At 38.1% G+C, this 27,132-nt stretch overlaps 1 protein-coding gene across 3 annotated transcripts; it reads right to left on the bottom strand.

Moving 5' to 3' along the window:
* Positions 1–420: 420 nt before the first annotated feature.
* GPLD1 (glycosylphosphatidylinositol specific phospholipase D1) lies at positions 421–27,107 on the bottom strand. 3 transcript variants are annotated; one of them, XM_068674713.1, is made up of 25 exons: positions 26,647–27,107; positions 23,861–23,916; positions 23,091–23,169; positions 18,908–19,005; positions 17,547–17,657; positions 17,243–17,291; positions 16,678–16,732; positions 15,556–15,663; positions 14,796–14,823; positions 14,554–14,693; positions 13,480–13,545; positions 11,698–11,818; positions 11,032–11,171; positions 9,729–9,915; positions 8,646–8,756; positions 7,654–7,728; positions 7,120–7,276; positions 5,374–5,515; positions 4,747–4,819; positions 4,560–4,653; positions 3,768–3,944; positions 3,309–3,469; positions 3,027–3,053; positions 2,887–2,937; positions 421–1,933 (listed from the first exon to the last, which is right to left on the bottom strand). In XM_068674713.1, the coding sequence occupies exons 1-25, from the start codon at positions 26,846–26,848 to the stop codon at positions 1,856–1,858; spliced, it is 2,586 nt and encodes an 861-aa protein (XP_068530814.1). In that variant the 5' UTR covers positions 26,849–27,107; the 3' UTR covers positions 421–1,855. The 3 variants fall into 3 exon arrangements, with proteins under 3 accessions (XP_068530814.1, XP_068530813.1, XP_068530815.1); XM_068674712.1 differs by having other exon boundaries at positions 4,747–4,846; positions 26,647–27,103; XM_068674714.1 differs by lacking the exon at positions 13,480–13,545 and having other exon boundaries at positions 4,747–4,846; positions 26,647–27,104.
* Positions 27,108–27,132: the final 25 nt, after the last annotated feature.

The following is a 27,132-nucleotide window of genomic DNA, read 5'->3' as shown; positions in this document are numbered from 1 at the left end:
ATGCACTGCTTGTTTTGCCTCATACCACTATTTATAGATTTGCAAGGTAAGTACTGTGCTCAGTGCTCCCAGTTCCATCTGGTTACCACTTTCGTAAAGTTCAGTTTTCTAAGTAACAGCTGTGTGGTTATTTTTTCTATTATCTGAGCAAGTTAGGTCCCCAAAATAGATGGCAGAACACATCAAGCTAATGTTTACCTTGTCGTCTTTTTTTAAAGACAACCTTCCTGAGAGAGAATTCTTAACAAGGTAAGTTGAGATGTGTTATCCTTGGAGTATGGCATTTAGAAAACTGTGTTATTCCACTGACTTGTGTTACTTAAAATAAAAGTAATGCCTTATGTTTGTGACAGAGGCAAGAAAGATGAAATGCAGATACATACATGTCTGTGTATTAGTGTTGATAATAAGAGCATCACATTTTGCTGCTCAAGTTTTTTAATAGATACTGATGCACACTGTTAACATGTATCATACAATATTAGTGTGAGTTAGCTGAATCCAATACTGTTAGCAATAAAAGCACAATTCTAAATTACCACGGTCATGGAATTTCACATAAAAACTTAAAAAGGGTATCAGAGTAGTCTCAACCATGAGTGGAAAAGCAAAAGTATTTCCTACAACTTAATCACTTTTGCTTGCGCTGTTCTCCCTGGGAGACCCCAGCTGTTCTATGTCCTCAACGTGGGCCTCGAGACTTGGTAGTGACAGAGGTGATCTTTATTGGCATCTACCTGTTCTGGGTGGCTGCCCTTCCTCTATGCTTATTCTTTTGACAGCAACTTTTGATGTCTTAGAACTCCTGTCAGTATCACAATATACTAGGAATGTAAATAATGTGTGATTCCATCTTGATTTTGTCAAGAAAATATTCACACCTGATCAGTCAAGGAGGTGACATGATAATTAGAGCTGAAGCTGACACAACCCCTCAATATAATTTATAGAGCCAAATATAGCCACCAGAATCTAGCCTTCTGCTCATTTCAAGTCTCCAAAAAGTCTTCAGACCAGCTTGCTTACTAGGTTGAGTGTTGCTACCACTCACAACAGAGTTAATGTATCTACTTGCATGACTGACTTAGCTCTGGTTGTTTTGTAAGTCAAACCACTGTGATGGTTACATCCCTGTGATGGTTGCACTCCCTCCATCTCATGCTGGTGGCACTCTGGCTCAGGCATTGCTAGTAAACAGGCCTAATTGGATGCAAATGTAAAATCATACAGTCAAGGACCTGAATTCCTATGCAGAGCCAGTATTGTTGAGAAACTATGAATATGAAAGAGAAAAAACTGCCTGTGACAGTAAAAGGAATAATTTTGACTACAAGTCAACAACTTTATGCTATGAATATTTGCAGCCACTACAGCCCGTTGTGCTCTCCTGCATAGCAGTGGGCTGCAGCAGTGATCTCCCCTTCGGCAGGGATGCCTCTCAAAGTTACTCCTAGAGGTTAGGAGAGATCACTTGCTTGGTAGTTGATGTTTATGGTGAGGTAAGCAACATTTCTGTATGCATTCTAGTTTAGCTAGTTTAATTATTAGGTGTGTACTAAGTAGTAGAGCGCTTGAGTGCTGCTAAACATTGATTAATAGATCTTTTGTTTAACTTCACAACAAGAATTCATTTCAGTAATTCAGCTTCAGTGATTCACCATCACTTAAAAACAGTGACCATCCCTTACTCCATACTATCTGGGACCCTACCTAGTTATTTAGGCTGTGTATCTACTAAAGTTTGCTGTTGTGGTCTTGTTGGTTTGTATGGGTTAAGGGAAAGTATCACAGATACTATAGAGATTCTTCACTAAAACACCATTTTTGCCCTGGTCTTAAAGATTACCATGACCGTTCAGAGTGAGTAGACAAAAAGCCTTCCACCAAGTCGAGCTTTCGCTGAACTTCTCTCTGCTGCCACTACAACTTCTTTCTGTGGAAATGGATATGGGAGAACAGTTAGCAAAATGCAAGTACAGGTTCATGATTGCCCTAAGCCTCCCTAATAGAAACTGGATTTTGTCTATTTATCGTTAGTGTCGTATAGAAATGTGATGAGGAGAAATGGGAGAGCAAACCACCTCATCAGAATAACAGTTAACAAAACAATTTGGCCAACAGACCTCTTCCACCTGGGGAACTGGAAAAAAATAGAACTAGTCAAATGTTTTGCCAGCACAAACTTTCTCAGGAGCAAGATCAATACAGATAAAGCTGGAGCGTGGACTGGATTGGTGCCATAGCAGAGGAACACAATTGCTTGGAAAACTTCCATACATGCGTTCACACGACAACCATCAGCAATGTCTGTTATGAGTGTTGGATTACACACCCTAACCTAGCTTAAATGCATTTGCATTTCTAGGTGTTTCTCCAGTGTATGATTTAAGAGGAAGTCAAACGCCATTTCTTGAAGACCAGTTGCACATCTCCTCAGCCTACTGCTGAGGTGTTCTTACACAGGTTGCATCAGACTAAGTAGAACATTGGACTCCCCTGAGCTGAACAAGCACTAAGAAAGCGGGTGCCTTGTTTACAGTACAGCTCAGCAGCCACTTTGCATACAGGTTGGTTTGAACAGTAAAGCTAACTAGCATTTGTGCTCATTGTGCTAGGACAACCTTTCAGGAAACTCCCAAGTAGCCAGATTTCAGGTAATTTCAAATTTGGTACCCTTTCAATTCAGGTGCCAAAATTTTGACAACTCCGCAGTTCATGCACCTATAAAATGGTTTTAATTATCAGCAGAGAGTGACTTAAAGGAGAACTTAACTCATGATATAAAAGCACTTTGGACTTCTGCAAATGAGTAAGATGTGAGGTGTTGACCAGTATATGCAAGTGAGATAGACGTAATGAAGCAACAGCAGCAATTATTTTTCTTACCTTTCTTTCAGATTTCACAGTGATGACAGAACTCCCAAATCTTGACTGTTCCTGTAAGATAATGCTGCTGGTTATAATTCTGTTTTTAAAGTGGATTTTTTTTTTAATTTCTTGCAGCAAATTGTTTTCCATTTACTCACCTCAGGAGAAATCAGCACATACTGTGCCTGAAGAGAAGAAAAAAAAAAAGTGAGTGGAGAGAAACGCACTAGGAGAATAAAAGCCCAGTGCAATAACCCTGGATCCTAAACAGGAAAGAAACTTGACAACAAACAGGAGGAGCCAAATTACACAGGTTCAGAAACACAAGTAACCTTCAGTTTTCTGAAACCAAGCACAGCATGCTGGTTATCTGCATGGGAGGTATTAATTTACCTGTCAGTACATGATTAGGCCATGATTTCACTTTTATCATTTCTTACCCAATCCTCAGGACAGGGAGATATCCATGATTTACAGTGGTCTGTTACGTTCCCTGAGGATGCCTGCTTTCCATTGTAAATGTAGACACGGCCAGCTGCCCCACCAAACAGTACCGTGGTGATATCATTAGTTCGCAGTGGGGATGTCACAATCATTTCATCTGCAAATAGTACAAGGATGATACAGGACATCAGAAGTGAAATAATGCTAAGCCGAACCATGAGAGTTGACATTTGTGTATCTCTAAATGCAAAAATTCCAGTTAAAATGTTTCAATTTCTGTCTACATTGTTTGGGGTTTTAGAGATGCCTCCTCAGAAGATAGAGTAGAATATTTGTGCAGGTTAACTGAGGCAGAAGGCTGGGCTTAGCACTTGTACAAATACGCAGGTGACTGGTCTTCCTGTTGCAATGAATAAAACATTTCACCTCTGTAATCTAGATTCATTTAACTTTACCTAGTCCGTCATTATCCAGGTCACTTAGGCATATATCTCCTCCAAAGCGAGAAAACCTCCTGTCCCCACTGAATCTGCTGAGCAAAGAAGGCTTGGTGCTGTCTGTCAGATCATATACCAGAGCTAGTCCAGCTTGGTGCAGCACAGGAGACAGAAATGAAATCCTAGACAGGCTGTCTAGGGGGAAAAAAAAAAAAAAAGTAACAGAAGTTGACCATCAGACATAAGAACTCAGGCTTAGTACTTGAAATACCTTGCAAGAAGGTAATATTGGCATTATGCGACATGGACGAACAGTATCATTTAAGAACCAAGCATCAAATGTTACAGGACAGTAATGCCAGTTTGCACAGAAACAATCTCTTAGCAATATGAGCAGGGAAAATATTCATTTTAAAGGACAGATATTAGAGTTCTACATTTTGACATGCATTTCCTTACTGCCTACTCCCAGAGTAAGCGCAAAATACTATGTTTTACTTCCAAGAAGTATGCAGTCTACTAGCAAATCACTGCTACATAAATAATGCAAGATAACAGACGCTGTTAATAGAAGCTATTTTTAAAGGAAAAAGAAATAAATTGAAGTTTGGCACAGTATAGAAGTCTCTGAAAAAAAATGCAAGTCACCTGTAGGTGATTACATTAATTATTTCTAAATTTTCTAAATATTTAAAAATTCTATGGCAGCTAAAATGTCTCTTTTCCAAGTTTTAACTTTGTTTTTATTCTCCACTCATACAGAAAGGAATATCCCAAAGCAGAAAGTTTCCAGTTTTCAGAAAGACATACCTGTAGTAGGTGCACCCACCACCAAAACTTTTCGGTTGATTCCAGCCACAGACATCACACCACTGGCCAGAGACAAACCCATTCTGCCCATTGCCTGTTAGATTTTTAGAACACTTATGTAATTTTCACAGAATGTCACTTTATTTCAAATTATGTATAAAGTACTATACTATATAGGGAGCCCTACCTTGTCTCCAGCTACTGCAAACCGATACTTTGTGCTTGGTGGGTTATATCCATACACCTTCCCAACACTCTGCCTGACATCCGATGAGAAGAGATCGCAGCTTGAATTAGAATGTAAAATATATTTGTATATAGTAACATTCAGATTTCTGTAGATTCAGCCATGATTGTTCATCTTAAAATATTTTCCCCTTTTACTTTGGAATAACAGTGGCAGCTAAATCCTAGAAATCTATTTTAGTAATCCCATGCTTGTTTTAATGAGTTACCAGATATTTTGGGCACAGACTTTGTCTGTCCATCCACTTCCTTAACATCCAATACATTTTTGCATTTGGCTTGCTTTTAAAAACATGAGTTTTATTTGTAGGGTTATTTTAGGCATTCCTACTTGGTGTTTTTGTGACCCCTCCCGCCAAGAAAACCCCAAAAGTTCCTAAGTGTCTCTAAAAGCAAAGACCCCCTCTGTAAATACACAAGGAAGTGTAAAGCCATAAAAATACGAATAAAAGTAGTCTAAGAAGGACAAAGAGGAAAGTTCCTGAAAAGCAAGAAGTCTAATCTAGTACAAATCTTTACCAATGTAGGGCAGGATAGAGGAGAAATAAAGCAATCATTTACAACTCACCCAACACAGCTCTTCCATGTAGGGCTACCAATCAGCAGTAATGTTACATTCTCCAGTTGGCAGCTGTCAAGTGAAAATCCAAACCAAGCATAGTTTTCTTCCCCCTTCACCATCCAGTCAGCATCCTCTACAGACAGAAGTCCTGACAGACCAGAAAAGTATTAATTAAATCTTGGTGTAACCTGGCATACAAAATTCTATTAGCAGTGTTTCACCCTACAATGAGAAGTTTCTACAAGTAGTTCTACCACCTGTGATATGGCACCAGTTACTGCTACTTCACTGCACAGCAACACTCAGTCTGCAATTGTACTCTCTGGTGAAAGCCTTCACTCAGTACAGCCTGCTTCTAAAGCACTGCAATAGCCTAAACAAAGCACACAAAGGCTATCAGTCAAGTCTGCCATGAACTGATGGGTCCTTCTTAGGGATGAGGCAAAATTGAAACTGTTTATCAGAATTTGTAATTCTTCCCGGGTGGGGGGGGAGCATCAATAATTATGGTTTTAATTCAAGTCATTCATTCTGTGTTTTAGTTATTAAAAAATGTCAGGGGTGTTTTGAAATGTAAAATCCATTTTGGTTATGGTTTCTAATTTTACATGATTGACTGTGCACTTAGTCACATGGTCTGAACTTTTGGGTAGACCTGTGCGGTGTCAAGAGTTGGACTTGATGATCCTTAAGGGTCCCTTCCAACTCAGGATATTCTATGATTCTATGATTCTATGAAGTAAAATACACTAAAAATTTAGTAGGAGTTACTGGAAAACTCATTTACGTGATTCTGATGAAGCTTTAAATATCTGCATATCCTACCTCACCACTGCTAACTTTATTTAGCTCTATATGTGGCCCTCCTCATTCACAACAATCTCCATCACCTGTACTCATTAACTGCATTCACCTGTAGCATTCCCCTTTGTCCGCATAAAGGAGCACACAATAGTAAAAATTAATCTCTCAAGGTATATATGCAAATTTCTAAGGAAGATCTTTCAAGTTCTCCTTGGTATCACCAAGATGCAATTGAATCCATTGCTTCTTTGCTTTCACATAGTCATTCATTTACACTTGCCTCACTAGTTTGTAGTTTTATCCATGTGCCAAACTAATGACTTTAGCAGGCCTATCCACCTCAGATACTAAAATCCAGGACTGCACTCCTAGAAGGAAGAATTCACCTTCCTATGATGTACATATACATAAATTTTCACTAATCAGACAATCAGCATATACTGAGCACTATAGGATACTGACAGTAGTATAGGAAAAAGTGGATGCTTACTACACAAAGAACTTCAGCATTTTTGATTACCTTTATTAGTTAGGCATCAAACTAAATTCCTCAGAAACAGGTAAGTTTAATTTTATGTTTTCTTCATTTGAATCACCAGACATTTAATTAAAGACTAAACTTTTAGTGAAATTTCTTGAAATAAACTCCATGAGAAGAACTACTGAAGCACTCAAGAATGTGAGACAACTGTTAAATTCTTCAAGACAGAGAACTGAAATTGAAAAAGCACTACAGAATTCTCTCTGCAACAGACTCCAGTTCTTATGAGAGATTTGATCCTCCCTCACATGTGCTGAAAATATGGCAGGATGCACACAGACATCATTTCTAGAAGGTGTGAGGAGTAACTTCTCATTATAGGCACTGGATAAGCTAACCAGGGGTGATGCACAACTTGATGAAATGAACAGTCATATAACATAATTAATTTGCTCAGTAAATACTACCTTGGTCACTCCTGTTGAAATGAGAATGAAATGCCACCACAAATCCTCTCTGCTGCCCACTACCAGGTGCATATGGAGAGCCAACAACCAGATCAGCATTTCCATCCCCATCAATGTCAGCTGCCAGGAGGGACCAACCAAGGTTACAGTAGGAATACTGTAATAAACAGTTAGTTTAACACAGAAATGGAACTTAAACCATCAATTCTGTAACAAAACAGAGGGGTTTACTACTAAAGGGCTAACTTTGTCTGCTTCTGATCAAATTACCCTCCATTAACTCTTTTTTTTTTTTTCCCAGAGGGCTGTGTATCCTTTTGTTCACCCAGCTCCCTCCACTTCACTGAAGTACAGATGTCTTTCCCACATACAACCAACCTATGCAAACATCTGCTTCACCATCCCCAATTACATGTCTATATTCCCTTGCAATTAGAAGTTTGATTTTAACATTCTTTCTTTAAGCTCACAGGCTCCTTTCCTCTTTACCTCACCTCCTGCTTTTGTAGCCCTGCTTTAACCTGATTAATGTACCTGACAAGTTATGGTAACATTTGGTTGAGATGGCAAGCCTCTTCCCTTAGTTCCAAAATAGACATACACAGCACCCTAAACAGCAGGAAAAGCAAACACAATATGAAAGGATTTGTAAGGCAGCACCAAGTATGAAATACAAAACAAAACAGTCCGCAAGGACTATTAATACAACTGCATTTTTCTATTACAGCCTTCTCATAAATTTGTCTTTTCCACCCCAAACCTAAAAATATTCATGTTGTAATTAACACTGCTATAACCAGGCAACAAACTAAGTACAGAGAAGTACATTTTCATCATACTGTAGTTTAGGAGCAAGGTCAGTATACTGTATATACTATGTTCATTACACGCATGTTCATGTGGCTCTAATTTTGTTGAAAATTAGTTAATGTAATCACAGGCAGTGCCAGCCACAACAGATGTGTGTAATTTTCCATGCTAGTGGGCCTACATACAAGCATTTAAATTCCTACTTAGGAATAGGAAGCTAAGTCAGTACCTGAAATTCTGAAGAGTTTTAAACTCAATGGAAGTGGTTTAATGTAATGTATTTTGCCTCTCAATTCAGGTGGGCTGAAAACACTCAAGCCATTACATGGGCTAATTTGGCTGCAAGTCATTAAAACTCTCTAATATGGTTACTTTAGGATGTGTTTGTGTCCATATCATATGTTAGATATCAACCGTTGACCTGTGACAGTGAATGACAAGGCCCACTGACATGAGGTCCCTTCCAGACTCTTTGTTCTTAGAATGCAAATAGTACACTCAGATGCCATGAATGGCTCCTTATGTTTCCAGCACATCAGTGCTTCAAAACTGCAATCTGATTTGTGCCAAAAGGCCACTGAAAGGGAGATAGGGATAACTTTTCTTGATCTACTCAGAAGTACCACAAAGGTTACAAACATTTGTTTTTCTATTACACCTTGAGACACAATAGAAATTCTTTGTTCATTTCACTATAAAGCATGTGCATGACTTACTTTGTAAGTGAGAAACTGAGATCCCACAGAAGGTGCTCCAATTGCCAGATCTGGCACTCCATCCTCATTAAAGTCCAGGACTGCCAAGGCAGACCCAAATCTGCCTGAAGGCTAAAAGAAGAGGGATTGCTCTCATGAAAATAACATGCTTTAAAGACAAAACTATCAAAGCATAATGCACATTTACAATCACAGTGCAAGAAAAAAATGGAAACAGAGATAATAAAAACCCATCCCCAAAATTCTTAAGATTTTCTTAGTATCACTGTTCTCTCAAATAATAACCACCATACCAATACATTAATTGGGAATGGGCTGTTCTCTTTGAGGTTATGGGGGTGTTAGAATATAAGCTAACTGATACAATGAGGGACTGCTGTGGTATTTCCTCTTCTGAGCCTAGTGCACCGCTGACTTTATGCTTACAATCTTTGCTGCTAATAGTATTTCAACTGTGAACCACTACAACACTGTAAGAAGACATCGGCTGTTACACCACAGTTTATAACCACAAAAACAGATTACAAGGAAATTTATCTCACCTCTCTCTAATCTCTTCTGTTCAAATAACTATATTTTCAACAGAGGATCAACTTTATTACTCAAAAAGATCCTTTGATCCTGCTTCTCAGTTACAAGTCAGTCACCAGCCTGCCAAATCATAGTTTTCTCTATTTTCTTATGTATCATATAGTCTTACTAAAGATAAATAGTGGTTTTGTGAGAAGTTAACAATTCATGAAAAAATGCAGCTTCAAAGGAATTGAGACTCATATTAAACTAATAGATTTAGGTGAAAAAATAAATTCACACTATTTGCTTATATGCAGGGAACTGAACAAGCTATATGGTGTCGTACAGAGAATCTATCTCACTCTTAATCAAGGGCCTATTTTGTTCTCATACCCATTTATCTGGCAGAGTAAAATAGCTGAATGTACAGATCAACATTGCTTTAATTGTTCCTGTGACTGAAGTTACAGTTATTTTTCTTGAAATGTATAATATATCCTTTTACCAGAATTTACCACATTCAGTCAAAAACAAAAAAAAAGGTGTCAAGTATCTGACTTGACCCCTCACCTGATGACCCTCCAGTACTTCATCTGCTTTCCCATCTAGATCCATGTCCTCTGGTGGCAAACCTGAGTGATTGCCATAGACTATATACACTCGTCCTATCTGAATATGGCCCAGGGTGCTGTAGCCTGGTGCTCCAGCCACCAGATCTTCATATCCATCCTGGTTTAGGTCAGCTGAAATCACTGCCCTGTACACCAAGAGAGTCAACAAAATCATAGGATTAGCTGCCAGACTACCACTAAATTATCAGAAAATAAATATTTTTACTTCCAGGTAAACTGAGATGTGTCTTACATTTTTGTAAGAATCTACATAGCATTTTTCCTATTGCATAGTTTATTTTTGTTTTCTTGAACCAAATAAAAACAGAGGTTAATCTTCCGTTAACGCACCTGACATTTGTATGGACTGCTTTTTTTACTTACTGACACAAGGCATCTAAGAGCAATCAGAACAAGAAGCATGAAAAAGGGGCGCTTGCATACAACAGAATACAAAAGGTGAAATGAACTACCATTTTAGCTGAACCTTGGATTTAATCAGTGGACATTACAGTAGATAAGCAAATGGAAGATGGTTCTCAGTAATGTGGTGGAGGTTAGACAGGGAAAGTGTAGAGAAAATAAGTAACTACCATTCATTTGGATGGTTTGAAGTAAACTCAAGCATAAAGTCTTCAATGTTTGAGTCAGAAGAAAAAGAGCAAGATGAGCAGCAAAAAAAAACATTTATTTCATTCCTCTTCTCTGCAGCATGTAAAGATAGAACCTCTCTGGAAAGAAGAGAGAACATGCCTCTTTCTGTGGCACCTTTGAACTCCTTATTAATCTTCTGGAGTTTACAAAACACTCAGTTAGGCATGATTCAGGACAGACGACTAATTTGGTGTAATGACCAACCAATAACCAAAAAAGGGTAACAATCTTCCTATACTGTTCAGAACTAGAGCTGATGATGGTCCTAATTTTGCTTCTTTTCATTCTGAATAAAATGACAAGAAAACCCTTTCAAAGAAAAAACTTATTTGACTAGAGTTTACATCTGAATGGAACTTTTGCTCTTTACAGTTTTATTCAGTATTGACACAAAGAGGCTTATGCTAACATTGGAAAGAAAAAAGGGCCCTGTCTGTTCACTTGTAGCTCTGTCTAGTCAACATAAGCCACTCTGACAGATTTGTGCCACCAACTGATTTGGAGTTTCGTTTTTAAAGAGCATCCAAAGAATAAAAAACAGTATTTTGGTCAGTACTCAACATTTTCAGAAATTAGGAGTGGGATGTGAGGAAGAAAAAAGTACCAACCATCCAAGTCTAGCATATGGTGAAGTAAGAAAATATGAAGCTGCTGGCTTGGAGATGTACTTAGAGGATTCTTGATGTGTAGATGCTAACACTCTCCAGACATTTTTTGCAAAAGCACGGTTTATGTATTGAAGGGAATTCTGAAATAAAAATAATAAGGAGACACAAGAATTCTTAAAACACAGGCTGAAACTCCATGACAGTACATACCACATCAAAACCCATGTCACCATCAGTGGAAATTATCACACTGATCAAAGTATACTCTGACTCGGGTCATAAGCAGTATTTTAGATAGAGACAAAAATCTGTATGCCCTAATTGGAACATTCCTAACTACTCACTGCTATTCTTTGTTGGGATTTCTTAGCCCCCAAAAGTTACCATGATTCCATAAAAACTAAAAATTAAAGATATATTTTTTCATTTTTGGCACTGTAACTTTGCTATAAAATGAGGAAAGTGTAAAAAAACTAGTATTTATAATGTACTTATTGGATACGTTATATACAGATTAACAATGGCAGATGGAATTTCCATGAAGTGAAGTCAGAGGCTTCTGTTTACATTCAGAGACCCTGCTCCATCACACAGCATCTCAGACAGAAATTAAAACAGTTTTATACAGAGCTGAATTTTACCTGACATGTGTCACTTCTCACTTACTGTTGCCCAAGATTGTATATCGAAGTGAACTCCTCTCTCTGTATACTTTATTTTCTTTTCAAGAGTATTTGGAAGCAAAGAGGTTGTGTTCTTGCGATGTTCATTTTTTGATTGCTTGTTTCTGTTAAAATAAAGAAGGTAGTAATAACAAAGCAACTGAATTAATGACATGAACATGTTACAACAAAGGTAGGAGAAGCAATCATATTGCATGTAATCGGATGGCCATTTCTCCCATTGATAAGGAGAGGTCTCAAGAGATAGCAGTTAAGCTCAGGTAAAGTCATGGGTTTTATGTGTAGCTAATACTGGCTAAGTATTGAGACATTTATATAATTTAACTTCATTGTCATCATTTATTTGGCACGTTCCACTTACCAGTAATATTCTCAAGGCACTGAAAAATGGGCAAGAAAAAACAATTTAACCTTCTGAATACAAAATTACTCAAGCTATATGGCTGTTTCTTAACTTCACACACCTAAATTATTAAATTTAATTTGTTGGTATACTAACATTCTACCAGTCATTTGCACTCATTTCAACTATTTCCTGTATTTCCCTAGAATTATTCTTTCCCACCATGTGAGTCTATTACCATCTGCCCACTGAGCAGAATTCTGCTCCAGTTTATGGTCCTTCCAGTCCTATTGACTTCACTTTGTTTGTACAAAATATTTTCATATATAACAGTGTTAGTTGAAGACAGTATCTGAGGGCAAGAACTCTTTGCACAGCTATAGTAAAAACTTGAAGCTAAAAAATAATTTCTCACAAAAAGAAAACAATAGAATAAAGGTCATTAAGCTCTCAACCCATGAGGCTTCCACATAACATTACATTTCACAACCCATTTACTAATTGAGCTCCAGTCACTGCTGCTCTTTTCACCTATGTCTAGGTATTATTTTTCTTTTTTTTTTTTGAGTGAAAATATTTATAATAAAGTAAAAGACAGACTTTAATGGTTATCTCTCCACTTCTGTGCCCTCTCTTTCTCAGCATGGCAATTTACAAGCATGCACTGCTGTCTCTGACAACGTGATTTTTATCACTTCTTTTTGTTCTTAATTTCCTTCCCTATCATTCTCTCCCTGTGGATCTCTGACTAACTGATTCCACTGTCCCAATCCAACTGAAACAGAAATTGTAAATTGAGCCATTAATGCTTATCGCAGGAAAGCTAAGAAAACTCTGATTTCTGTTACCAAAATAAAATTCAGAAGAGTTCATGTTAGTCCTGTGGTTTTATTATTATGCACTAAAAAAACCTTGTCAAACAAACATGCTCCTTAAATTGTAGTCTTCAAGGGGAGGAAAGTGATCCTTGTAAACAAATTACAATCTAGCATCCCCATACAACCTTACAGAACTCTACAGTTGTAGTTCAATGAAAATTAAATTCACCAGTATCAGCACAAGAGGTGCTTTCTCAAGGGAAGAACATAGTCATGAAAAATATTTGCTAGAGGAATACATACACTCCTTGTGCTCTGAACAGGTGATTTCTATATTGCCAAATAAAATGTGAAGATTTTGCGCTTCAGGTACTAGGTAAGCATTCTTGTTGTTAGGCTGGAAGGTAAAAGCCTATCCCAGGTTCTACACAGTTCCTGTTATGAAGCCTGTTTATCCATGTTAAGACAATCTCAAATTCATACATAAAAAGGAAAAATAAAGTAATCAGAAGATCTCTACTTTTCAATAGCTCACCATCCACCATCAGTGGAAAACTCTCCTTTCACCAGCAGTAAGTCTTTGAACCTTCAGAGCTATACTTACATGTAGCTGTCCTTGTGCTCCCTTGTGCACTTTATAAACAGAGGATTCTCAGGCAGGAAGCAGCCACTAAAGAAATATTCAGAATGTGTTTTGAAGATCTTCTTGCAATACAAGTGGAACTAAAAATTCAACTTTTATCCTTACTGATTCCTCTGTTAGAGGGCATTACCTCTCCCAAGAAGCCCTGAGTAATCAAATTCAGTGCAACATTATAATCCTTAGAAACTCCTTCGATATTTATCTAAGTGACCTTGATTAATCTCTTAGGTTCTATATGAATCTTGCATGTCTCTACATAACTCCTAAATGAAACTTCCTTGAGCATGCCCTGACAATTCTATTAATGTTATTAATAGAACTTATAGAATAGAATTAATTAATTCTGATGATCTTTTAATAAAAGTGACATTTTGGAACAAAGAACTCAACAGATTATGCCATATCATATTTCAAACATTATTTCCCAAAAAATCTGTGGTGACATTATCCACATAAAAGTATGGATTAATTCCCACTACTGCTCTCATAAAGTTATCTACAGTAAAGCTACACTTGTACAAATGCAGTAAAGGGCCAGAACTCCAATAAAATATACATTCTGAGTGCAAACCTGAATATTTCAGGTGAACATCCAACACTGGAACATATATTCTTACTCCTTCTAATCCTATCTGCCTGCAGTATCTGAAGGCAGTATCTGACCTCTCTTGGGATGGGCCATCTTTGCTGGCTGATGAGCGCAGCCACAGGGTGCAGGCACAGCTCACATCACCAGTCCAGGAAGAAAAATCTATGCTGCCATGCAGCATTTTAACATGCCCCTGGGTATGTCTTAAAGAATGTCCCAATTTTCCCTGTCAAGTACTGGCTGGCATGCCAGAGCCTTGCCTGGGGAAAGGAATGTGAACATGTCACAAGTGCAAACTCAACCTGGTTAAAAGAGAGAAAGAAATCCCTTTGCCCACATAAGGATTTAAAGTTCATCACCTATTCTAGGAAAGTACCTGCCTTCAGAAGAATTAAATGTGTTGAACTTGAGTACTACATTTCATATTGCAGGAAACACAATTATACCTGGTTCCATTCTCTAGCATTTGGCTCGTCAGCTCAAAAATATTGTTTGTCCAGAATGCCATGTCATCCACTCCTCCAAGGAAATACTCATGGAACTTCTCCACAAGAAATGGAGATTTACTAGCATATCTTGGAAAAAGCTAAGAGACAAGCAACATACTAAGTAAGATAGATTGCACTGTCTTCATGTTGTATGTTCATTTTTATTAAAAAAGAAAAAAAAAAAAGAAAAGAAAACCAACCTTCGCAACAGCAAGCCTTTCTCCATGTCTGAGAAAATAAATAACAATTCTTCAGAAACACGCAAGTCTCATTTAATGATATTTCATTATTTAAAAGGTTCTTTTTGAGGCTTCTATACTCCCGAGTATAGTAAATACTATGTAAGTCATTACATCTTCCTGTTGGTTATCAATATATTTTTAAAAGCTAACTTTAATGCAGCTCTCAGTTTGGAGGGATTCACAGTGTTTTTAAATATTTTAATGCTTGGCTATTAGTTATTAACTGAAATAAAGAATACATCTAGGCTGTTTAGGATCTTCAAAAGCATACACCAACAGATATTAAAAAATATATTAGTTCTTATCTCCATGTATTATTCTTGGATTTGAAAGGATCTACATAAAGTGTAGGAAAACTGTCAATTTAGGTAGGCATACTACTCCAGTACATGAAAATTATATTGCTAACATGCCACAATGCAAGAGTACTTGAAGACATAGTTGCTCTTAAATAAACAGGTCTAAATATGTTAAATGTATAAAAGTTTTAAATAGCTAAGACACAGATGCTATGGTGTAATGATGAATTTAAGCAGTCCAAATTTGTATTCTAACCTTTAGAAAAAATCAGGTATCTTATGATTTTGGGACTCTAGGAGGAAGGCTGGGTTGCTGGCCTCAATGTATAAATTTGTAAGCTAGCATTTCAAACAGGATTATCGTAATTTTCCTACATAAATTTCACTTATGAAAACCCACACAAAGCTATCCAACTTACAGTTCAAGAAACAGCAGGTAAGTACAGTCAGTAATTGTGCTTTCAGTTATGATCTCTCTTCCATAAAATTCCTCATAGATAGAGGCTAGGTCTTTGACAGGCACGTACCTAAAAACAAGACTGAGGTATTGTAACCAGATTTTTTTTCACATCATCTGGCAAAAGGTAATTCAGCTTCTATAATAACAGCCAGTTTTAAAATATTCTGTATTTCAAAAGACTCCATAAGGTGATCAAGATTTACAAATGCCAGAAAGATGAGGATTGCACATAGAGTTGCACTCTGCAGTAACACTCTCCTGCCATTTGGGTCAGTCAGAAACCTGGCTATTGCTCGTGAGTTTCCACACTCCCTCCACTGATCACCTGGCTTGGTGATCACATAATCTTGGTGGATGTTCTCCAGCTCTCCTCTGTTGCCAAACCTATTCCCATCCAAATCTAATCCTAGCCAAACAGACATTGCTGATTCTTCCTATCTCAACATTTCTCAGAAATGTGTCAGAGCTGATAAAGTTGATGAGTTAACTGTCTATGCCTTCTGCACATAGATGAGCTACATCTTACCTAGACAAAACAAGACTCAAATGACCTACTTTGTCAGCAGAAAAAAAAAATGTATTTTTTTTATTTTGGTTAAAAACTATAAGAAAAACACCATCTATATCTAAAATTGTTGCTTGTTTTTTATGCTTTTAAAATCTGTCTGAATTCCTCAGCATCTGTAGCCATAAACATCCTCAATGTCCAAAAATTAAAATGGAAATCTGATTGAGATATTACCACTGAGTTATTTAAATAATTGCTAGGACATTCCAGCAAACTTTTTTCATTGATTATTTTACCTATAATTACTTGTAACTTTCTTCAGAGATAAAAAAAAATCAGTCTCTCTTGCTGTGTTCCTACATGTAAAACTATTTTTTTCTTCTGTCCTCCCAGTTTTTTACGTCAGGGAACAGCAAATACGTTTATGACTAAACTGAGGAAAATTCCAACAGTTGCAAGGGGTTAGAATGAAAGATATAGAAGGACAACATTTTATTAAAGCATAGTGACAATATAGAATAAGCAGTAGTAATCATTAAAGAAATTAACCTCTACTGAAGCTCATTTTCTTACCAATTTGATGCCAGATAACCAAAGTCCAGCTCAAACTGACTTAGTACATCTCCTCCTGCAGATGGAGGAATAAAAAATAAAAATAAAAAGTCAAGAAACTAAACACAAGAGTATCTAACATAGATAACAGTATGAATGGATCTATCTATGGCTATGCTATCTATTTTATATGGTATCCAGCTGTATAATGCTTTGTCATTTAGAATACATGAATGGTTCACCTGAAAGTGTACTGTATATTTTGTACTTCCAGAGAATAAGAAAAAAGGTGTCAAATTTAAAATCAGAGAAGTGACTCCATTTAACTTTTAGCATCCTTCACCCTGTGTTTTTGGCTTTCAGTACAAGTGTACATATGCCCTATTGAATCTCCTGAAACACGGAACACACAGACAGGGATAGGAGGGTCTTACAAACTATGGGACAGAGTGAGAATCCAGTGTCCATATGACTAATTCTTGGCTCCTCCATTGCACAGGATAAGAGCCAGAATCATCCACTGTGGTTTTGAAGTGGACTAGTTATCCCAACAGAAGGATCTATGATCAGCAAACAGAAACATTACCAAAATCACCAACACTGTGAGCTTCTGAGTATGAGCCATGAAAATCAATCTGGAGGAAGAAAAAAAAAAAAGAACTTTCTGTTCATTTTACTCATCCTTCCATACAAACATGAGAGCAGAATCAAATTGTCCAAACAACTCTAAAGCGTGCAGGTCCAAACCTGACCTACTTCATTCATTACATGTCTCTGAAAATTTCCCTGAATCAGGGTTCCAGCTTTTGTCTCCTTTCCACACCAGGCTCCAAAGCTGGGCTATTAACTCCAATAATTCCAGTCACATCAATAAAATAATGCAAGCTTACCTCTCCCATGGCTTTTAGAAATCCTTGGTCAATGCCCAGACTATGCCAGCTAACATCTGCCACCATATGTGAGGCAATTCCAAACAGGAAAGCCACCAGCTTCTCTGTAGCCTATACAACAACAACACACATGTTGTAACATCAATAATTTTACTCCTGTCTTTAAGAAGATGAGCATTTTAAGTGAGCATTTCATGTCAGTGTGTTATACAAAACTATAATGGATTCTCTTACCGTCCAACAGACTAGCACAACAAAGCATTGAGCACTCATTTCTTGATACTGGAGAACTTTTTTTGTGACTTGACAACTTTTATGCACCATATACAGTTCAAGAACATAGAATTACATGGCTGATGTCAGGACAACTTGTCTACCTCAAGTTAAATGTGTTTTTTGGCATTGGAGACAAACTCTGCCACTTCCGAGGAGTGAACGTCCTCTGCTGCCATGAGTACAGAGCAAAGACACATGTAGGAGAGAAAGACATTCCTGTGCAAGTGCTTTTCACTGTAAAAGCACCTGATTAAATCCCAGATATGAAGATACTCATTTTATTCCTACAAACTGAAAAGTTATCTGGAATAAACTTATAAGCAACAGAAAGTTCATTTCCTCAGAAAAGATTTATCTGCATTGAATCATTATCAGTTCCAGAGACCTTTTAAAAATCTGTAATTGAATCACAGTTTTTGATGAATTTATACTTCCTGAAGGTTAATAGTTTACATTTTAGTATCACTAAGGGCCAATCAAAAGGCAGGCAGACTTCATTACATTTTAAGGAGTGCATGCTCACAAATGCTGCTCCAACGGTATGATTTTCCTGTGCACGGAGAGAACGGCAAATTCTCCAATAAGGGAAAGAAAACAATATGACCTTTAAAATCATTCTCACTTCTGACAATCTGTTCTTCCTCTCCTTCTAAGTAGCTCATATACCATAAACAAGAGCAGATCAGGACTAAGTCCAAGATTTCATAAGCGTGAATTCTAAACCAAGCCTGGTTTTCAAATGGCAAACATTCAATTGGATCTGGCAACAATGCAAGGACCCAAAACCACCAACTGCATTTGAAAATTTGGACCTATGAATTATATCATAAGCACCAGAACACATTGAAGATAAATAGATTATATACGGAAACCGTAACCCTTTTTTTTTTTTGTCTGGTAAAGATGGAAACAGGATTTCAAGTCTTCCTGTATCAGCAGACATTTTAATTCAAAAACATTATGTATTTTTTCTGTACTTCCCCAAGAATGAAGCTGCAACAAGTGAAGGTGAAGAAAGCAGCAAAAAGTGTTGGCAAGTGAATCAGCAGAAAGCAAATTAAAATGTTTAAAAAAAAAAATCTTACCTCTTCCCAAGGCTGAGGATAATTCCTTCTGATGTAGTGAATGCTTGCATTAAGGAATGGTGACCAGTGAGTGTCTTCAGACACGTCATGGAATACTCCTATTACAATAAAATTGTATAAGTATTTAATTTATCATTTTGTTTAAAAAACAAACAAACAAACAAGCAAGTTTTCTCCACAAAGAAGCCAACACACAAACAAACAAAAACAAACAAACAAACAGAATTTTGTTCAATTTCATATTGTACAGGTGTACTGGGTTACATGGCAAGGGCTTGGTAGCAGGGGGCTTCATGGGTGGCCTCTGTGAGCAGAGGCCAGCAGCTGCCCCATGTTAGATAAGAGACAGCTCCAGCCATCTCCAAAGTGACCTACTGCCGGCTAGAGCCAAGCCAGTGAGTGATACTGGTTGTGCCTCTGGGAGAACAGATTTAAGAAAGGGAAAATAAATGATGTGCACCCATTGCTGGGAGAGAAAGGACTGAGAAACACTCACTCCTGAACCAAGGTCAGTGAATAAGGGGGATGAGGTGCTCCAGTCACTGGGGTAGAAGTTCCCCTGTGGCCCATGGAGAGGCCCCTGGTGGAGCAGGCTGTCCCCCTGCAGCCCAGGGGTCCCACATGGAGCAGATCTCCACGCTGCAGCCCCCCCATGGGTGGAGGAGCCCCCGGTGGAGCAGGTGGATGTGGCCTGGAGGAGGCTGTGGCCCATGGAGAGCCCCCGCAGGAGCAGGCCCCGGGCCGGAGCTGCAGCCCGTGGAGAGGAGCCCACGCAGGAGCAGGAGGCTGGGAGGAGCTGCCGCCCACCCGTGGGGGACCCGTGCTGGAGCAGTTTGCTCCTGGGGGATGGACCCTGTGGGACAGAGCCGTGTGGAAGCAGTGCTTGAAGAGCTGCTGCCTGGGGGCAGCCCCTGCGGGATCAGTTCGGGAAGGACAGCATCCCGTGGGAGGGACCCCATGGGGAGCAGGGGCAAGGAGTGACCATGAAGGAGTGGCAGCGACAAAGTGTTAGGGACTGACCACAGACCCCATTCCCTGTTCCCCTGCACCGCTTAGGGGGCGGTAGAAGAGGGTGGATTGGAGGAAGGTGTTTTCGTTTGTGTTTAGTCTTCACTGGTCTAGTCTGCTAGTGATAGGCAATAAATTACATTAATATCCCTTATGCTGAGTCTGTTTTGCCTGTGATGATAACTGTTGAGTGATCTCCCTGTCCTTATCTCAACCCTTGACCTCTTTCCATCGTATTTCCTTGCCCTTCTTTGAAGAAGGGGAATCACAGAGAGGTTGTGGTGTAGCTGCCCAGCAGGGTAAAATCACCACAGCAGGTGACTCATTTTGCAATCTGCCTATATGGCAAGAGACAAATCAGCCATATTTTGTATGATTTATATTTTCAAATGATATGCTAGATTTATCTTATGTGATCTTGGTTTGAGGAAACTGGAAATTTTGTATCTGCTCCCTTTCTCTGTGCCAAGGGAATATCCCTTCTCAAGTGGAAAGCACAAAAAGAGAAGCTGTTGAGTAAACTAATGCATCAAATTCTATGGAGAAAAGCTGATGAGCATAGCAGTTAACTCAATACCTTTGGGACAGATTATCAGTTTGCACAGGGCTGAGGAAGGCTAAGTCATCATGATCATTTTTGACAGAATTGAAAACTTGCCAAGTTTTCTGTGTGGTTTTAGAAAGGCGAGGAGGAAAGGAGGCGGAAAAATCCAAAGGTCTCCCTTTGAAGCATCAATTATTACTCTCGCTTAGATTTGTATATCAGAGATTCTGTAGGATCTGCCAATGACCTTGCCTAAAATTTTTTCTGTACCTTATATAAAATGGAGGTCAAAGTAGTACTGAAGTGATAAAACCAAGCAGCACAATATGAAATTATATAAATGAGTAGGGGGAGGAAGGTAGGAAGGACACATTCTTTGGGCCATCTTGGAGGAACAGAGTGTGTTTGTTCGGACAGAACTGTGAAACTGCAGAAGATTAAGGTATATTAAATGCTAGAACTGGGAGAGCAGACCTTTTGGTTGATTTAATCACTTCCTGGCCTCTTGACATTTTAAACTGTAGCTGAACTAGATAACATAAAGGAATTTAGGATGGTATTTGTTAGACCAAAATTAAATATTCACAGAATAGACTTCTACATCCATGTTTGTTTCCTGCCTGGAAAGGCAGTCTAGATGTCTATGATGCTGATCTAGAGGCACACAGTTCAAGCAAGTCAGCTCTGTAGAGATACCTATTTCTTCCACATTGACTAAGGAGATTGCTTAGTCCAAACATGGCCTGAACAAAAAACAGGGCAAGATGGACCTCAATGTTACTGAATCAATACGGACTGGAGGCTGCAGGTGGAGAGGCTCTGGTCACTGAAGTGGTATAAGCAGAAATCAAAACTGTCAGAAGGGAAAGAAGAGGTAGATAGAAATAATCAAGTTAAGGAAGAAATTGAACAAATCCTAGGAAAACATGAAAACATCAGTCCTGAAAACAAGGCAAGGGAGACCAAAGTCTGGGACAAAATGTTAGCAGAGCCTGGTAGATGACCAGTAATAGCAACTTGGTTAAGTGACATGAGACAGAACCAGCAGAGGGGCAATCTGAAAGTGAAAAGAACACTATAAAAGGGAAGATCCCCCTTTAGTATGCTGGATGGAGCAACCTGCCTGTCAGAATACACACTCAGCAGTATCTGGGATAGCTAAGGGTCAACAACCTATGACTGAGAGTTAATGAGAAGTCTAGACGCCACTTCCTGATTTAAGACTCTAAGTAGATCAAGAGCTAAGAAAAGAGAGGGAAAAGTATCCTTGGAAAGACAAATAAGGATTTTGCATTTTGAGGCAGGAAAACAGATATGAAGATAAACAGATACACTAGTAATCAGCTGAAAAACATGTAAAAGATAAGGTAAACAGAAAAAAAAAAAGATCCTAAGAATGCTCTGAATTTAATGGATCTGGATTTGCATGAACCACTAAAATAAACCACCTACCCTCAATTTATTAACCCTCAATTTGTTAATCGGCCAGATAACCTCACACAAACTATGTGTCACTGCCTTGTTTCTGATGTCTGCATACACATCCTGATAGCTTGTTTATTGGAGGACAGACTGTCTTTGACCCATTTGCCAATTTCTCACTATCCAGATTTAACATTTTGGTAGCAAATATCCAGTACCAAGATCTAGCTGGCTGATTTATAGTTCTGATGTTGCTGATTATGAGCACAAGCTGACGTATGAGAATTGAAAAATCAGGACTAGCTGCAAGTCTAGATATACTCTTTACAGTAACAGGAGGCTAATTTTGTAGTGCAGTCTTTAGATCTGCAAGCACGAAAACTAAGCCTGACACATATTTCAAAGAGGGACCAGTAAAAGGCAAAAGACAGTATGCATTCTAGAAACAGAAAGACTTTTAACTGACATAGAATCACAGAATCATGGAATAGCCCAGGTTGGAAGGAACCTCAAAAGGCCATCAGGTCGAACCTTTCTGAGGAAAAGTAGAATTATTTGGCACACTGCCTAACTGCATCGTGAAAATCTCCAGCAATGGGAATTCTGCCATATCCCTAGGGAAGTTGTTCCAGCAACCGACTGTTGCCATTGCAAAAAAAATTATTTATAATATCAAGAGAAAACCTTTCCTGGTGCATCTTGGTACATTGCCTCTTGTCAAAAGATCACAACACATTAGTGTCACTTTCTTATTTCTTTAGCAGCAAGTCACACACTATTTTTTTTCATTCTCCTGCCATCTTTGTGACTGGTCTGGCAGAAGCTAATATTTCCTAATATAGAAGTTAGCTCTACGCTTTTCCTATGACTTAGAAAAAATATTTTTTTTATCCTCTCAATTCTTCTCCAGGTCAGTACTCAGTAATCTAACCTATTTTATTCAAACAACATCCTTTCATCAAATTGCTGTACATATTAAACAGTTAAATTTACCCAGAAGTTATTTTCTGAAAATGTTTTCAAAGGTATTGTTATAAAGTTCTATTAAAAGGCTCAAAGTGCTAACAAAAATGGTGGATGTTTTTACAGGATGTTTTTGGCCATAGTTAATTTTTTACAACACAGTTATTTTCAGCCCTACTAAATTCTGTAGCATTTTCACATAGCGATACAGTTGTTATGATATTGGACTCAAAAATCTTTTCTTACCATTTTTGCAGATTGAAGGATAAAAGGCATCAGGATAAATGCTCCCAGCCTGAAACGCATCTTGGTGGTTTAGTAACAACTGGGAAAAGGATAGGGGTGGGAAAAGGAATCAGAATGCTATTACATAGCACAAAAACACTGTGTAATGCCAATGTCAAAGATAAACTTTAAATACTGCCAGCAAGACACGACTATTATCTTAGTAAAATACATCATTTCAGTGTCATTGTCATCATCATCCTCACCCCTACCCCCACCCCACCCTCAATCCTTCTAAGTGAAACCAAACTAATCAGTACACACTGTAACTTGAAAGGCCATTTAGGAAAGTACTTATATGATGTAACTTGGGTACTCCTGGTCACCTTCTGAAGGTGCCCTCTTCCTCTTGGCTAGACACAAAGCCTAAGCTGCTAACTTCCATTCTCTGAACCACGCCATATCTGTCTACTAGAGACAAAGTCAATACTTCCCTTGAGTGATCTCCTACTTTCATAAAATATCAAGTTATATAAATTGGTCTTATTTACATTGTCCTAAAGAACATTAAATGTGTTTTAAACACAAAACATATGTGTTTGTTTATGTGTTTATGAGAACTGTTGACATGTTTAAAGTGCTCTGATGGATTTTTCAACAATAAAGTTACAAATACACAGTTTAGGCACAGTAGTTACACACATATTACAACTTATAATAAAGAAAGGTAAGAAGACAGAAAAAGACTCAGAAGAAAAGCTTAGACAGTTAAGCAATAATATGCTTCCTACCTGTCTGTAATTAACATTCCCTTCACGCGAAATGAAAAATTCCAGAGCTCTGTGTGCTGAAAAACAACATATTGAAGTATTGATTGATACATATTGTAACCAGGCCAATGGTTTCTTAGATGCATTATCAAAAATAGATTATACTGCATTATCATATCTATGCCAACTGGCACAGGCATAGGAAATATTTCTTCTCCAAAAAATCTGTGCATGTGAGATGGTCTAGGGACCGAATACAGGAACGCTGTTTCTGTGGCACATCTGGAGACAGAGGTCTCATCAGACTCTCTCTCAACCCAGTTCTCAAGATGACCAACAATGATGAGAATGTCTGACAGCAAGTAAAAAGAAGCTCTTTATGTCCCGAATTGGGCTACTGACAGCGGAACATGGAATACACATGGAATATGTATCATAACTTTCTAGCTGTAAAGGACCCACATGAATTGTATTTAAGTTTCACTGCCCTCAGGAATCAACACATTTACCAGTTTGATTAATTTTTAACGTGTATGAAAAACAACCAATATCTAGAGCCAGCAAAATAAATAATGCTATTTATTCACTGAATAGGTAAACATTATTACTGCCAAATTGTTTATTAAGCAAGCAAAATAAAAGAATGAACCAAATTTATCACTTTTCTTTAATGAAATTTCATTCTAATTAATGTTAAATGCGCTACTTACAAACTAAGACTGATTTCCCTGTCAATATAACCCAGAATATGCTGAATTTAAAGAGATCCTTACCAAAATAATTAAACCACAAAAAAATCTACTCTCATTCTGGAATAAGATACAGACAAAACCAAATGTTCAAATTATTTGAATCTTACACACTGCTGTTTCAAACCATGCTTATGCAAATATGTTAAGAGATACTTAAGGACCAAGCAATAAGCTTGTTCCTGCAACAAGCCAGGAATTACGTAATAAAAATAAATAAATAATAATGATAATAAAAATCTCGGTTTTGCATTTTTTTCCCCTCCTGTCTCCTACCATCCCTGACTTGTTACTCAGATAGCCCTGATCCCACCAGCTCGCCTTTACAATGAACTTTGTGGAGGGATCTTTACAGTCCCACACAACCCTGTTGTTGTGCATGGAAGAAAAGCCCGTTTGCTTAAACCTGCCTCCCACAACGAGGCCATGGCAAGTAGGACACAGCGCAACACTGCCGAGCACATTGCACATGATCAACATTTTGAACAGGCAGAACTTTTCACCATTTTAAAGTACTTTCAGGAGTGTGTCCAGAATAGACTTTGGTGCTAGTTTTGAGTCATAGGAGATCTCTCTCTCTTTTTTTTTTTTTTTTTTCCTGGAATATTCAGTGTTTGGATTTGGCAATAACATCCTTTATCTTATCATTGTGAAATTTTATTTGTACAGTAATAAAAGTGCAGTTTTTAGCAATATCAGAACTGAACCCATTTTAACGTTATTTTCAGACAAATGGACAATATTTGTTGTAAACACTGGTGCAACAGTTAGGTGTATGCACGATTTCTCAGACAACCAAGATCTTCAGATTATATAAAAATCAGGTTTTCTGTAATATGCTTCCCTGATTAGATTGAAACGACTGCTTTGGGGTAGATCTGTAAAATTGTTTCTCTTCCCAGATTTCTTGAAAACACTCTGTATTCTGTCAAATATGTCGTTTCAAGTTTTCAGAAGCTCACATTCAATAATTAGGGCTCAAGGCTTACGAAGTTGTATGCGTTTGCCTAACTTCAGGCAGTGTGACTTCTCTTAGTGATTACTACGTGCTTCTTGACATATCATTAGGAAAAGCAAATGTTTGTAGGACACTGACCAAAGGTACAGGACACTGAGCATACTCTCGGTCTGAAACAAATGCCATGAATTCTAGGTTACAGCTTTTCACTTGTTCAAATTTGCATGTATCCAGTAATTAAAGTCTGAGATTACCTGAATACATACAGTATTATGTGTTTTACTTTCTATCTGTTTTGAGCAATGGATTTAGAGTCAGAAACTGAAGAATGACCAAGTAAAACCGTCAATTAAAATCTACTGAGTAAACATTTGAGAATAACCTCCAGCTACCTATGAATGTTTTCTCAAGAATTACTGCAGAAACCAGGTTTTAAAAATAACACGTGCAAATAAGAAATTCAAAACAGAAACATTTCCCCACTTTGACGTTGATTCAATTCTCTCAATTTTCCTACAAACCTAGGTTGTTTAGGCTACAGATAGCAACCTACCAAGAAGAGACATGGAACAAAATTTTCATGACATTAGTCACGGACACAAATATATTATAGTATTTTATTTATTTTATGCAGGTACAGCAAAAATAATACAGATATTTGAAAACAGAGCAACCAAAAATTGTTTCTGTTATTCTTTAGTTTATATTTAAATACAAAGCGAACAAACAAACAAACGTTAATTTTAACAAAGACCAATATTTCTCTTATTTCTCCAGACAAAGACACATTTGTGTAAGACTTGGAGACACAAACATTCCAGTTACATAATGCCTGTGTTTCAGAAGACAGAAAAATACGCAACTAAACTGATTCAAGCACTCTGCTTGCAAAAATTGTACAGTTGTGGTTCAAACACCAAAACCAAACTACTCATTCATGTCATGTGTTTATTTATATACAAATATATAAAGAAAAGTATGTAGAACACTCATTACTTTCACATTATTCCCTCCCGTTGCCTTCCTGACAAAACTGAGTTTACTTTTCTTCCCAAGCAATTCATGAAAACACATGAAAATTCGTTCTGAACGTGCCTTACCTATTTCAACATGCGTTGAGATCCCACTTGGAATACATCTTTGGCAGAAACTGCACAGTGTAACTACCAAAACACACCAGACCTTCAGACCAGCCATGATGCTGATACGCTGGCTCAGGCTGTTTTTTTGGGACGCCTGGAGCAGCAGCACTGTGACCTTTGGAACAGGGGTTACGGCACATGCCTGGTCTTTCAGACACATTGCTGACACAGCGAGTAAGCTACTGCAGTAGCGGGAAGGCCATTTTATATCTTACTTCAAGTAATTTATATATAAATACGAGGTAGTCGTAGGTGTTCTGCTCTTTCTCTGGGGGTTTGGGCAGTGCAGCTGCCACCACCACACAGCAGCAGCAAGTTTTGTGCAGCACAGCGCTGATGGGCACCCTCTCAGAGGAGATGCACCTCACCGCACACCTGCTTTTCGCCACCAGCTCTGCCACGGCCAGGTGCTGAGGCAGCGGGGAGGCTGCGGGGCCCGTCCTG

The sequence above is a fragment of the Anas acuta genome, chromosome 2 (genome assembly GCF_963932015.1).
Source record: "Anas acuta chromosome 2, bAnaAcu1.1, whole genome shotgun sequence".
Classification (NCBI taxonomy): domain Eukaryota; kingdom Metazoa; phylum Chordata; class Aves; order Anseriformes; family Anatidae; genus Anas; species Anas acuta.
Note: the sequence above shows the minus strand (reverse complement) of the source record. Positions and strands in the feature narration are given on the sequence as shown.

What these genes read in the sequence shown, in the direction of transcription:
- GPLD1 (XM_068674712.1), bottom strand. Translation starts at nt 26,848, where the DNA reads ATGTGTCTGAAAGACCAGGCATGTGCCGTAACCCCTGTTCCAAAGGTC. An exon ending in GGTTATCTGGCATCAAATTG is followed by an intron (nt 15,664 to 16,677) that starts GTAAGAAAATGA and finishes TCTTGTTTTTAG; the next exon opens with GTACGTGCCTGTCAAAGACC. An exon ending in GAGCACAAGGACAGCTACAT is followed by an intron (nt 11,819 to 13,479) that starts GTAAGTATAGCT and finishes TTATTTTAACAG; the next exon opens with AAACAAGCAATCAAAAAATG.